At 38.8% G+C, this 14,528-nt stretch overlaps 1 protein-coding gene across 6 annotated transcripts in view; it reads left to right on the top strand.

Moving 5' to 3' along the window:
- The first annotated feature begins 894 nt into the window (after nucleotides 1-894).
- HNRNPD (heterogeneous nuclear ribonucleoprotein D) overlaps nucleotides 895-14,528 on the top strand; it is a 17,023-nt gene continuing 3,389 nt past the window's right edge. The window contains exons 1-5 of one of the 6 annotated variants that reach the window (XR_010943103.1): nucleotides 896-1,468; nucleotides 3,314-3,370; nucleotides 12,302-12,470; nucleotides 13,080-13,241; nucleotides 14,312-14,443. Coding sequence is in view for 4 of the 6 variants with exons in the window: in XM_067736378.1 (XP_067592479.1) it covers nucleotides 1,236-1,468; nucleotides 3,314-3,370; nucleotides 12,302-12,470; nucleotides 13,080-13,241; nucleotides 14,312-14,443 (753 nt within the window). In the remaining 2 variants the exon portion in view is untranslated. Of the gene's footprint in view, nucleotides 1,469-3,313; nucleotides 3,371-12,301; nucleotides 12,471-13,079; nucleotides 13,242-14,311; nucleotides 14,444-14,528 lie in introns of all 6 variants that reach the window. The other 5 variants (XM_067736378.1, XR_010943104.1, XM_067736380.1 and 2 more) reach the window with 5 other exon arrangements.

The raw sequence follows: 14,528 nt of genomic DNA, 5'->3' as shown, positions 1-14,528 counted from the left end.
GAGCTAAAAAACATGAACTTAAGTGAACTCTTGGTTGATCTAACAGCCTTCCTAACTCCTAGTATTTTCAAAGAATCGTGGTAGGTTTCAGGATCCTCAAATACAGCAAGCAATGCAAAACAATCCCTGTTCCTTAAAATACGCAAGTTACCTGCTTCTTCTGGAAAAATTTCAGGAGAAATGCAGGCAAGCAGAAGTGTTACTTGGAAAGCAACTCTTAAAAGTAAAGCAGCCCTAATCATCAACAGCCTCAGCCTGCCCGCCAGGGTCTGGGAAACGCGGCAGCTGCAGCCGGGGAAACCTCAATGTCACCCGGTCGCGGGCGACTACGGCGGCCGGAGGAGCTGCCGCAGTCCGTGCACGCGCACGGCCAGCCGCGGCGCCTCGCTCAGGCTACCGCGAGCCAGGCGTTCCCCGGAGTCTGTGGGACAAGGCCGACACCTCAGCGTAGCCTCCCTTCTCGGGCTGGCACCGCTAACACGCGGGGAGCAGCCGGCTGTGCGCCTCCCCTCCCCCACTCCAAATCCGCAGGCGCACAAGGCACGGCTGCCTTCCGGGAGGTGCTACCACACCCCTGCCCAACGCCGATGCTCCCGCCCGCTGCTGGGGGTGGGGGTGGGGATTGGGGTGAGCCGACCAGGAACCCTCGGAAAAGCTGCGGCGGACGGAGGGGCCCTTCTAGCCGCGCCTTCGAAACAGCGCTCCTTGTTCTCGATGGTCTCCGCGCGGCCGTCTTATAGAACGCCATTTCCGGTTTCCTTTAAAGGCCCCACGCTGTGCGGCGCAGCGAGTGCGCGGAAGGTATAAAAGAGAGCGAGAGGGCGGGACCGAGGAGGAAGGGGAAAAAAACTAGCGGTAGAGGGGGGCGGGGGAGGTGCAAAGGGCGCGCTCGCGCGCCACGTGACCGGGACGCGCCGTTCTTCCGTCGGCCATTTTAGGTGGTCCGCGGCGGCGCCATTAAAGCGAGGAGGAGGCGAGAGCGGCTGCCGTTGCTTCTTATTCTTTTTTAGTGCGGCGGACGAGAGTGGGAGTGCGCGCCGCGCGAGAGTGGGAGGCAAGGGGGGCAGGCCGGGGAGAGGCGCAGGAGCCTTTGCAGCCACGCGCGCCTTCTCTGTCTTGTTGTGTGCTTCGCGCGGTAGAGCGGGCGCGCGGCAGCGGCGGGGATTACTTTGCTGCTAGTTTCGGTTCGCGGTAGCGGCGGGTGTAGTCTCGGCGGCGGCGGAGGCAGTAGCACTATGTCGGAGGAGCAGTTTGGCGGGGACGGGGCGGCGGCGGCAGCAACAGCGGCGGTAGGCGGCTCGGCGGGCGAACAGGAGGGAGCCATGGTGGCGGCGGCGCAGGGGGCAGCGGCGGCGGCGGGAAGCGGAGCCGGGACCGGGGGCGGAACCGCGACCGGAGGCACCGAAGGAGGCAGCGCCGAGTCGGAGGGGGCGAAGATCGATGCCAGTAAGAACGAGGAGGATGAAGGGTGAGTAAGGGGCGGCCCGGGATAGTCAGGCCCAACTATCCCCCCTCCCCCTCCTTCTCCCCCGCCATTAGGCCTCGTTCCCGCTCTCCCCCCGTGCTCCAGGCTCCCGTGCAGCCTCTTTGCACTGTTATCCCCTTCTCTGCGCCGGGCTCCCCCGGGGTTTCATTTCCTTCTTCCCCTGCCTGCTAATCGCCCCCTCCCCCATCACACACGTTTCCACCTTTAGCCGTCACCATGCTGCTCCCCGGCCCGCCCTTCTTCCCTCCCTCGCCTTGGGTCTCCTCCCACCGACTTAGCCGCCAGGATTTTTTCCCGCCTGTCGAGGGGTACCTTTTTTCTTTTCCCGCTGTCTTCTCTCTCCCCAGTTTCCTAAAGTCCTGGGCATAAAAACGCAGTCAGACACAAAAATCCTTTATGCCTGGATAACTAAGGTTTATTTGGTGCTTCTCACTGCAGCATCCCTAGACGATGCCATTCTTTGTAAGCACATGCTTCGGGGAACGTGTAGGTTGTCCAGCTCTGCTCCTCCCGTCTTGGCTTCAGGCCGAATGTTTTTCAGTATTTTGAGTAAGTTTCGCCTCAGCCTTTTCGTTTTTCTACTGTACACCATCGCACAACGGCTTGCTTGCATATTCCCCACTTTCTAGCCTACGGAACCAACTGGGCCTGGTGAAATTCCCCGAATCGCCTGTTGGTACGTTGGTTTTGCTCCAAGGGCTTTCCTCAAGTTCCGTGTCGGCGGAGCCTGCACTTGACTGGAGCTGTTCTACCTCCGACTTGCTGACCGCCCTTCCCCCACCCCGCAGAGTTATTCTAACCGCGCACCTTTTTCGCGCCCTCAGCTATTCGGTTCCTCAACTGTTCGTACAGATAGTGTACTCTTACCTTACTTTTTCTGTGCAATTTTCATTTTTTACAACCCACGCCGTGCCCAGAATCCTTTTTTTGGTCTCTCTTGATTTCTCCTTCCCGCTCTCACCCAGTTAAGTTACAGGAGGCCCACCAGCCTTCTCTCATAAAATGAACAAATTCTGTAATGTGCTATGGCTTTTATTCTTTTTGCAGGTTTTTAAGTAGTAACTTGTTTCCTCCGATTGGAATACGTTGTATATGTTATTTAAAGCTGCATAAAATTTTTTAGAACGCAGCGTTTGGGAGCCGGGAACAGAATATAGGAGTTAGCAGGAGGGACTAAATCAGGGGTTCTTGGTTGGGTTTTCTTATTCCCGTTACTGATCGCTGATGTTGGGTTAACGCTTCCTTTACTTTTTGTAATTGGGGTGTGTGTGTGTGTAATTTTTTCGCTGTAACAAGGAGAAAGGTGTTGGCTGGAAGGTAAAAGCAATAAAGTGTCGCTTTAACTCAATATTGGAAAACATTCTCTTTATTAGGAGAAAGCACAAGCTTTGGAGGGGGGAGAGATAAGCCCTTTGGAATATAGGATTTAATATTCTCAGCCTAGGCAGACTCTTGTCGGGCTGTTTTGCTGATTGTGCTGGCTTTGGGAGAGTGGAGGTGGGATGGGAAACGAGCTTTTCTTAATTTATCTGGAATTATCTATAGCTTAGTTTAAGAAAGGGATATGTTAAATATTTGGAAACTTAAGCCTTTTAACATTTTGGTTTCTTTCTGAATTCTGTTCTTTGGACAGAGGCACCCAAATGATTGTGTAACTTACTGTTTGGGGCGGGCTTTCTGTTGATTTTTCAAGTCACAAAGCAGCTGCCTTTGTAGTTATCTACTGTTGAACCGAAGTGTAAATGAATTAAAGTTTTTAACCCTAACAATGTCAAAAACTAAAACTAGAATTTTGATTGGTTGCTGTACCGGTTGTTAATTCCCTAGCCATTCAAACTCCTCCCCACGACACTCTGAAGCAGCGACGGCACAGCGGGAAGAATGGTAAAACTTTTAAATTTTATTTCTGTAATATAAAGGTTTCAATAGTCATAACATGTGGAGGCTGTGTATTGGTTAGTTGCCCATTGATTCCCAGGAAATTCTAGACTTTAGTACAGTAGGATATTTTGTACCTGGGATATAAAACCTTTTTAGGCATCATGTGTGATCTTTGGGCAAAATTGATGCCATTACATGGTTTTTGGTCTGTGGTAATGCATGTAATTGTGGTTTGGCCAATTAAAGCTTAATATAATTAGTAATGATATTTTTATATTTGGGCAAGAAAGAGTAATTTTAAATTTGATTTGTTTTAAGACAAAAAAATTTTTCGTGTAATTCTAAGTTTAATGTTATACGTGAAGGTTATCTGCTACAATAAAGTGTTGTGTGTTTAAAATGTATTGCATGTTATACTGAAATATTCTGGAAATGTCAGTAGTAAAACAATTTTTAAAGTAGTTATGTATATGCAAAAATGACATTTTTTAAAAATCACCAACCATATTTGTAAATAGAACTTTAATAAGAATTGCACATGTACTATTAAAGGCGTGCTGATGTGGCTTTCCACTACAGCTTAAATCAGATTTTTAGATTTTCAGTGTGATTTGGTTGGAATGTTAATTACAGTTGGTTGGTTGACTGACGTGTATTCACAATTGCATGACTTTTTGAAAGGCTGGTAGATTGAGTATTGTTCTTTTTATCCCTCCTCTTCCCCTAAATGTCAGTATTTCTGCCTTAAGGATCATGTTTGAGTTTTCCAGGAGTTTGTATCTACCACCACTGGAGTTTAGAGGGCCAGTAACTTGCAGATAGTTGACTTAACATCTGTACAAACAACATTCTTAAGAGCCCAGTTGGGACAGTATTTACATTTTACAGGAGCTTATTATTTTCTTTAACTGAAATCTGTCCAGTTTTATATTGGAGATAAAGTGTGACATACAGAATAAAAGTTGTTTGTTTTGTTTTTTTTTTTTTTTTGGCCGCGCCACTGGGGATCTTCCCCGAGACCAGGGATTGAACCCGTGCCCCCTGTATTGGGAGCGTGGAATCTTAACCACCGGACTGCCAGGGAAGTCCCCAGAATAAAAGTTTTATGATGGAAATTATTCTATTTGGTCCTGTGATAGTTCAATTTCACTGCTAGGTAATAGTGGCAAACTAAATAAGAAATTATAACTGTACTTGACTTTATTACTCCATTACATATTTCAAATATGTAAGCAATTATTTTCAGTAATTTGAAAGGCTCGTAAACTTACGTTTAAAGGTTGTTGCTTTGACGCTTGCAGAAATTATATGTGGTCTGTTAGTTAATACTATAACTTTGCAAGTTTCTTGAACTCTTAGGAAAAATGGACAATTAAATATTTATGGTTAATGAACATTTTAGATCATGAGGTTTACTTTGAGTTTACGTTTAACAAATATTTTCATTTCTAAAGTTTAATATTTGACTTTTAAAATAACGTACCCCCGCGTGCCACAACAAATTTCCTGCGTGCCGCAGCTAAGACCCGGCGCAGCCAAATAAATAAATAAATATTTTTTAAAAATTACTCTCCTGTCAGCCTCATCCTTTACACGTATTCTTGTTTTTCTTTCTGAACAAAAAGCCCTCAAGACTTAATCTTTTTGATGTCTGCACTTGCCACCCTATCTGTTCTCTGTCTCCCAGTTTGAGGGAAATTGGGCAGAAGTTTCATAATAGTGGTGAGGGTAAGACCGGTTACTAGATATAAAATCTAAATTTAATTTCTTAAACACATTTCTGTGTGCGAATCTTTTTACAATTCTAACTTGAGACTGAAGTGAATTATAATTTCATCCTAAAACTATTTAAAAAATCAATTTGTTGCAGACTTAAGTGTTTTTTTTTAATACAAGAATAAACAGCTATTTTGAGGAGGACATGCTTGTTATACCTCTAGTGGAGTAAAGTGTTTCCACAGTTTACTATGGACCTTTAGAGTAATTATTCACTTCCATAGTAAATGCCTTCCTGAGTTCATCTCATTATAATTTTTCCAACTTTATCATCCCTAGTTTTTACTTAAAAGCAGTTGCACTGAGATTGCCCATTTTGGTGTGAACTCATTATGTCCTCTATAGGGCTATGATCCTTTCAGTGTGTAGGTACTTTAAAATTAGTGTCTGGCAAAATATGCATCCCATGTATAGCAAGCTACCTGGAGACAGAGTTTTTACTTTCTCATGATTATTGGGGAACTGTAATATTGTAGTAGCTTGCAATTTTACAAGCGTGGTTCTTCCTGTTTGAGGATTTTGTGAATTAATTGTGCTGTAGGTTGTCTCCTGTCTTAATTTTTAAGAAATGGGTTTACCTAACACTTTGTTGTTTTAAATATTTGAGATTATAATCTATACCCTAGTGCTTCTGGGGCATCTTGAACATTGTTTGCTTTGTAGAAGAGCAGTTACTTTTAGATAAAGCAGTCTTAACGCCAAATTTACGGGCCTTTGATTCCTAAGTTGGATTTACTGTAAAGTTGAGACCCTGAGTACATGGGTCTGAATTTTGGCATTCTTGGGAATCTTTGACAAGTTTCCTGGGTTAATTGTAGTAGTGAATGCCCCCAGATTTGAGATGATTAACACCTAAGGAAGGAGTACTAAATTCTTTTCATTTCAAATTCTTATTTATCATGAAGGATACTAAAAATCACTTGACCTTTTGGGTTTGGAATTGGAGAATATCATTGAAGTTTTTGAGTGCTGCTTTTTGAGATAAATATACTTGTGACCCCTTCTATAAATTAAGTGTATATTTTGTATTTTTTTTTTTAAACATTGCTTGGGTGTTGTCATCTGTAAGGGTGCACTTAATATAAGAAGGTTTTGAATCTGCTATTGTGTGTGATTCATGGCCAACATGGAGAATGATTAGTTTTAGCTTGACAGCATTTAAAAAGTAATAGAATAATAACTTTTTCCCTATTCCGATTAAACCTGTGCACCTTGAGTGTGTGCAGATTCACAAATGGAGTGAAACAACTTTAGTTCTGCTTCAACGTTTTAGTAGATAGGGCACTGAACTGGATGCTGGAAGCGTGGGATCTGTTTCTGTTACTTCACTTCCAACAGTGTGGTCTCAGGTAATATAACATGTTCGTTACTTGGTTTGCTGATTTGTGTGTTGGAAACAATGCTCACCACAGGAAGATTGACTACATAGCCTGCTTTCATAGCTTGTGTGTATTTATCCTGTGCCTTAATAGTTGATACTGCCAGTGGTTTACTCCTGTGGAGTAAAGGTAAGCATGTTTTAGTTTTTGGAGTATTACATATTGTACATTGGAGCTAGACGTTTAAGACTGTTTGGGGGTGGAGTGGGGAGACACGTATTATTGCTAGCAGTGTTTGGCCAATAATCAAGGTGGTAGTTTTTAAGTATTGGGTCCTATTCTGTAAGCTCCTGCTTATCTAGACTTGAAACTACCATAAAGTCCAAACAGCCAGGAAACTCAACTCTAGTTTCCCTACCCCAAGTCTTGTGAGAAAGATAGATAAAAAACTATCAGTTAATACACTCAAAAATTAACCAATAATGTCATGAAATGAATCTTACATAATTTTCCCCTCATATTATTAAAAAGTAATGTGATTTTAAAGCATTGCAAGATTCTGAAATTCCACCAAGAAAGGTAAAAGCATTTTCTGAGTTTAGGGTTGATATTTAAATCGGTTTCTAATAAAAAAAAAAACTTCATAGAATTGTGAATGTGTAGTAATCTCAGTTAACCAGAACCTTAACCTCTAGGTTAAGGAAATCCCATTCCTTAACCTCTAGGTAGAGGAGAGTTTACCTTATAAAGCTGATTGAGAGTTTATTTTAAAAGTAAAAATACAAGATGTCATTCCTGCCTGGGAATGAAATGAAGAAAAGGGGAGATTTTGGGTTAAACATTTAAAGTTTATTCAAAAACCGTCATGTTTATTAGCTATTATGTTTCAACTCACATTTTTAGTCATTTAAGTTCATTCAAAGTATGAAGAAATGAGATCTAATATATTACCTAGAGGAATTAATCTTTTTTATTGACTTGTTAAGAGTTTGTCAAACTGTTTCCAAGAGTATTTTTTATACAGATTCTAAAATGATACCATGTAATACTACCTAGTTGCAAAAAAGTAACCCCCTCCCCATTTTAGGTTAACTACTGATTTAATTTTAAACTAAATCTATATTTTATAAGGAAAATAAATACTCATTTCTTATCTGTTGTTGAGATTTCACTATACTTAATGTCATTTTAGGATTGTAAAGGAATAATTTTAAGGATAAAATACCAGAAGTTTTATTTAAATAAGGATTAGTGGTATGCTTGAGTAACATTACTCGAAAAGGTGACAGTGATTGGCCAGTTATGTTGTGTACTTGAACTGTATATCAGATCGACATGCTGTTGTAGTTTTTAAACTGTCAGAATTTGTTATGAAACCACATATGGAAGGCCATGAGTTGTTAGGAAGTGTTTAAAAGTTACAGAATTCTTTTTTTCCTTTCCAAAATTGGGAAAAAGTGTAATGATGTGTTTATCATTTACCTTGAGTAGGGTAGTAGGGCCAGGTGTCTTTATATAAAAAATACTTACTGTTGAGTAGAGTGTTAAACCTAGAGACCTCAGTAGTATTGAGAGTAAAGTTCTTAGATGGGAAAAAACAGTATTTCCACCAGCCAGCACTGCTCCATATATATTGCTGTTTATATTTTGAAATTATTCCTTACTGAAGTTACTGGCATTTATGTAGAGTACAGACAAGTCATCAGTGTGATTTTGGAACTACATTTTATTTAAGAGCTTAGAAAACCTAATTTCCAGTCTGTAGTTTTTACATGGTATATTTAAAATTTCTGGGTTAAGTCTTCAGCATTAAAACTAATCTTAGGATCCATTTATATAAAACTCATCCTGGCCGTTTCCCTTTAATGTTGGAAACTTCGTATAGCTCATGCAGATTAAAAAAAATTTAAGCCATTAAGTGAAAAAACTGCTTTATTTAGATTGTGCTCTGTCCCTACTAAATAGTAATTTATTTCTATTGAGCACTTGGGATGTGTTAGACCATGTTCTGTGCCATTTAAATCCTCACTGCAGATAGAGGTAAGCTCTTAGTTCTGGAGGAAGGATTTAAACCCCAAGCAGTTTGGCTTACTGCCTCTAAATGTACTTCCTCTCGAGGAGAATGTCCCACAAAGCAACCTAAATTCTCATTTGGAGAGTTATCTGCACTGAGTTGTATAACTTTGTGCCTGTCATTTAATATTATAGTATGGTATAATGTCAGTATCTATAAGGCAAGAATATTTCAATTGTTGAGTAGGTGTTTTAAGTTGAATACTATATTGCCTTTGGGGTGCTAAATAACTTTACAGATAGGATTAAGAAATTAAACTTCGTTGATACTGTAGGTAAAGTCCTACACTTTAATTGGGATTATTGATTCACTTACAAGTAATGATCAAATTTTAAGCTTGTATTGCAGTATTAGGGGCCCATTTCTGCTACTTGAACAAGTCCTGTGCTGTAGTTTTAACTTGCGCTGCTCAGGATTTTTCTGAAGTTCCAGCTTTCCTTCATTGTAAAGTGTTTTGCACATCTCTGCAGGGGTGAAAGCAACTTGGAAGTCAGTCTTTGTGTTCAAGGCAGCAAAGGTAATCTGGACAGACACTAGGTATTGTGTTTTAAGCAAGATTCAGTAATATAAAATACAGAAAGTTTAAATTGATACCATCTTATATATACCATCCTATAATTTGAGGCAGAGCATGTCAGAATGCTGGTGTTTTAGAGAGGCTAAAATAAGTTCCCATTTATCCAGAATTAAGATAACACTTTTTCTTATTTGTTACACATGTATATTTTGGTGTGTCTACTGAGTAAAAATGGGGTGAATTTATTCAATATGCTAGATTTAGTAAAGATAGAATGAATTTGGTACAGTATGTGTTCATTGTAGTATATCCACCTGTCTGGTTAGGTTATCAGTTGTGCAGCACCCTTATTAGAGCAGAAGAAAACGAGTGCTTTGGGGCTGCCAAAACGTAATGAATTTGTCTCAAAAAAGAGCTAGTTAGGCTCTTGCTCAGAGGCTGTTTACTTTTACTTTACCCCAAATTTGAAAAGTTTGAGTGCCAGCTAACTTCCTAAAAAATGAAAGGGGGGGAAGCATTTTAGAATAGCAGCTGCTGATTAATCTGGCAAAAATGAAAACTAGAACTTGTTAAAAGAGCTAAGAAATAAGATGCACTTAGTGTATTAATAAATAGTTCTCTTAAGTTCAGAAGACCCTACGGGCATGCTATAGTAGCATAGTGTGTTAGTGGTGACTGACTCAATGTTAAATCATGATTACTCTATTTGATTAGGAAGGCAGAAGAGTGTGTGTGATATGCCATAGGAAAAAAAAAATCATTCCAAGTAATTGAAGGTTAAAAACAATTGGGGAGAGAGATTAGGAAGGCAGGCAATGCTTGAAGGAAGGTAGACTATTTGGCTTCTCATTCTCTAAAGGTGCTGGATAGCTGAAGTTTTACTACATATTTTGCTCTAATTTTTTGAGAAACAGTCATTCTACGGATGTATAAATTATAGTTGACTAGGACATTTATATTCTGGATAAATGAGATTTGATTGTTTAAGAAGGATAGCCTCTTCGGTGACCTTTTTTAACTCTAAGGTAGACACATTTAACAACTTCTTTACTCAAGACTATATTAAACGTGGAAAGTTTCTTTCAGTAAGAGAACACTTACTGGGCCAGTTGATGAATTAGTATGCTTATCTAGTATTTAAGAAAACTGACTCCCAATGTTGAGAAAAAGTTTGGGGTTTGTGAATTAAAGAACGTGCCTCATTCTTGATTTATTTCTTTGTAATTATTTTTTGTTAATTTTAAATTGAGGACACAACTCAATATAAATATTGCCTTGGTTAAATAAAATCAAAACTAGTTCTGTCTCTGAGGAACAGACCAAACAGACACAGAATTTTCTTTCCTTTCAATTTTAGTTTTTTTTTTTAAAGACTTCTGTTATTCTCTTCAAACTGTTAAATTATCGATGGAAAGTTTCTGTAATAATCACAGAAGTGGTAATTTAATAGTTAAATTTCAATTGAAGTTTCTATCTAGAACTTTCCATGAATATCTGAGCAAGAGGTCATTACCTTGAAGTCCGTTTCTTTCTCATCCTTAAAAAGATAGCAGTGTTCTCTTTCACCTTGAAAGAGTAAATGTTGGTAATGTACTTTCATCTATGAAGGAAGTGCTCTGGATTGTTAGGTTAAAAATAAAGGTGCTTAAGGCAATTTAAGTAACTTGGACTGGATATTATTTCACTGGATATGAAAGAAAATGTAATTGAGAAAATACCTCAACTTTTTTTCCCCATGGAATTGGCAGTAAACATTAATAAACAATAATACCTGTACAATATTGTGGGTGTTTTGTTATGCTCATTTGATTATAAAATATAAAAAGTTAATAAAAGTTACTTGAAGCATGGAAATTTTATTAGCAGAAGTCCTGAATGTAAAGCATATAAATAGCCCAGCTCTAGAATACAGGTACAAGTTGAAAACCTAACCTAAACGGGAAGCACACTATATGCCTAAAAATAAGACTTCTTTTGCGTTAACTTTATTAGAAGTAAGAACAAGTCTGATAAAAATAATAAGAACAGTAACACCTCAGTTAATCTGGCATCTTTAGGTTAAGCAGAAGCAAGATCTTATTCTAGGGATAGACTTTGTTCTCTTGTTGCAAGAATTGGCTTTAGTGGCGATATCCTAAAAAGCCCACAAGATGGAGATGTTCCTGCTTTAATTTCTTTTCAGAGCTGGAAGTTAGCACCACACTCCCATCGCCACCCCTCCCCCTGACCCACTGCAGTTGCAAAGATAGAAGTCATTGACCAAGCATGATTTTATTCTGATGGTGAAATTGATTTTTAGCCCTCACATAACAAATTCTGACAGTTTATCCTTAAAATAACAATCTCTAGTCCTGTCTCTTTAAAGGGTAGGAGGGAGGTATATGTTAGCTCTTTTGTGGGAGTGGGTAAAGGGGGCAGATGTAAAAGGGATCACAGAGCTGCCAGGTCTGAGCTTTATGGCCTTTTGCTGTAATAAAAGTAAGATTTCACTTTAAATTATTTTGGGGGGGGGAATGCATTTTTGGTTTTAAAGTGTCTTGGTGGTTTCCACTTACCACCTGTCACTTTTAGCGTTTTAAAGGTTTAAATATTTTATTGCTGGTTAACTGAGGTTCTACTGGAAATAAATCATCTAGGTTAATTAGTGGATTGTGCTTCAGTGGGTAATTTTTTTGTTCATTAAATTGCTTACGTGATTACTTTTGTCTTTATTAAGGATTCTTAGCACATCGAAAAACTTGGTTTACAACTTAATTGTGAGACTTTCCCATTTTATGTGCTAAGAGTTTTGTTAATGAGAGAACAGTTAAGAAAGGAGCTTCAGCATAGACACGCTAGTTACTGTGATTAATGGGGACCTCATAGCCTTTTTATAAGTTTAATAAAGATTTGGAAGAGAAATTTCAAGGTGAAATTCTGTTTTGCTGTTACTAGTATTTAACTTGTAATTTAAGAAAGACAGTGTATACTGTTTTTACTTTGGGGATACATTTCTCTCTTTGGCAAGTCAAAAGACTTAATCTGCTGCTTGCTCCCTATTTTGTAATTATGCAGGCACAGTAGTGACAAACAAAACTTTCCATAACTGTAATAGGGTGTTCTTGATATGTGGTTATGTAGGAAGAGTGACATTTTAATACACTGCCCAGTAAATTGGTGCAGTTTTGGGGAAGTATTATTGATGTGGATACTTAAGGCAAAATTAAAAAATTTTTTTAGCATTTTAATATTGCTTTTTGTCTTTACAGGAAAATGTTTATAGGAGGCCTTAGCTGGGACACTACAAAGAAAGATCTGAAGGACTACTTCTCCAAATTTGGTGAAGTCGTAGACTGCACTCTGAAGTTAGATCCTATCACAGGGCGATCAAGGGGTTTTGGCTTTGTGCTATTTAAAGAGTCGGAGAGTGTAGATAAGGTAGTGTGCCATGTGTTCTCATCAGTTAATAATGTAAAATATGTGAATAGTTTGATACAATTAATCTGCCTATTATTTGTGATTTCCCCTTTTGCAGTCATACGAAGGAAGAGATAACAGCTCTTGCCAATATGTTTTATGAAGAGAGTCAGATTCAAGAATTTTTTACTGAAAACTTCCTGTGTGTCAGGCTCTATTGTATTAAAATTAATTTTTAAAACCTTAAAGATGCCTAATTAGAAGGATATGCTGTGTTAAGTTCACAGAAATACAGATTTTGAAATTTGCTAGGCAAGAAACTTCTGACTGAATCATTTTACATTTTAGTCTTTAGGCTACAGAGAAGTAGCAATCATGCTTATATTGCTAAATAGTTAAAGGCATGGTGGTTGTCTAGTAATTGATTAACTCCTCATTCTTACTGACCTTTAGGTTTAAACATTGGTATATATTAGCTAATATCACATCACCACAATTGACAGTTTAATTGTGAGCTGGTCAACATATGCCTGGCATTAGCTATATTTAACTATAATTATTTTTAAGTAAGTTAATAACCTCTGAACTTAAGATATACATCTTTCAAATGAAAAATTTCAATTTCCTTAGGTCATGGATCAGAAAGAACATAAATTGAATGGGAAGGTGATTGATCCTAAGAGGGCCAAAGCCATGAAAACAAAAGAGCCTGTTAAAAAAATTTTTGTTGGTGGCCTTTCTCCAGATACACCTGAAGAGAAAATAAGGGAGTACTTTGGTGGTTTTGGTGAGGTATGTGATAATATTTTGACCTAGTTTTTGTTAAAATTAGTGTGAATATAATTGTCACATTATAGGTTTTTCACTGGGTTTTCCAAAGTTGTTTTGAAGTTTGGACAGATTATGTGATTTGTTTTGAAATAAGGACAGTATAAATACATTATTAGCAGGTCTTTGAAGGTTAGATGATTGCATTTTCTAGTTTATTGAGGAACTATTGTATGCATAGCATCCTTGGACATACCATACACAAAGATGAAGTAGACATTTTCTTATTGTGGAATTGATTGGATTAGTAGAAAGCTATAAACGAGGAAGACATTCAGGTTGGATTACCTGAGATGTAGAAGGAAATGGTTCAGTTGAGAATAGGGAAGAAATAAACTAACAATAGGGTGTAATGCCTTCTCAGTTTAAGCACATGTGTATGTGCAAATTTTATGAGGCTAATTATAGACTTAGATTCCTTTTATGAATTAATGATTTAAAGCTAGGTTGAGAAATTTGTGGCTTTTGGACCCAGATACAGCCTGCAGACATCCTTGGTTTGATTCAAGCAGAACATATTGCATGTTGTTAGTATTTGGGAGTTGAGATATTTCCCACAAAAATCTGTATATTTAGCTTTTCTTCAGTATTTGTAAGAGCAGGTGACATTGGAACTGCCTTCTTGCCTGGCAACAGCCGTCTAAGATGGAGTAGCAACTTCCACCTTTGGTTGCTCATACGTTCTCCAGTTTTCAGTGATCCTCACCATTCCCCATTTTCTCCCAAACACAGTCAGTTTTATTGTTTTTCTTAAAATTGACTGTTTCCTTCTGCTTGTGCTTGGTGGGTGGGCGGGCATTTGAGTTTGTGACCCTTGGATTAGGTAGCAAGTGTCAATACCCTATGAACCTTTTTTTTATAAACAGGTTTAACAACTTTTTAGGTGGAATGCATATTCTAATTCGAAGACTTTTTAAAAGATTAAAATAAACAGACACAATATAGAACAAGGGCAAAATGCATGTTTTCTTTGTGCATTTTCCCCACTAAACTTACAAATTAAGGTGTTAAAACTTTTTTTTTTTGATAATCAGGTTGAATCCATAGAGCTCCCCATGGACAACAAGACCAATAAGAGGCGTGGATTCTGCTTTATTACCTTTAAGGAAGAGGAACCAGTGAAGAAGATAATGGAAAAGAAATACCACAATGTTGGTCTTAGTAAAGTAAGTTAAGCATCCAATTACTTGTAGAGAATACTAGCTGTTGTAAAGAGTTCAGTCATCTAAACTTTCTGTAAAGGCTTCAGTT

Source organism: Pseudorca crassidens, chromosome 4, assembly GCF_039906515.1.
Source record: "Pseudorca crassidens isolate mPseCra1 chromosome 4, mPseCra1.hap1, whole genome shotgun sequence".
Classification (NCBI taxonomy): domain Eukaryota; kingdom Metazoa; phylum Chordata; class Mammalia; order Artiodactyla; family Delphinidae; genus Pseudorca; species Pseudorca crassidens.
This window is presented reverse-complemented; position numbering and strand designations above follow the sequence as displayed.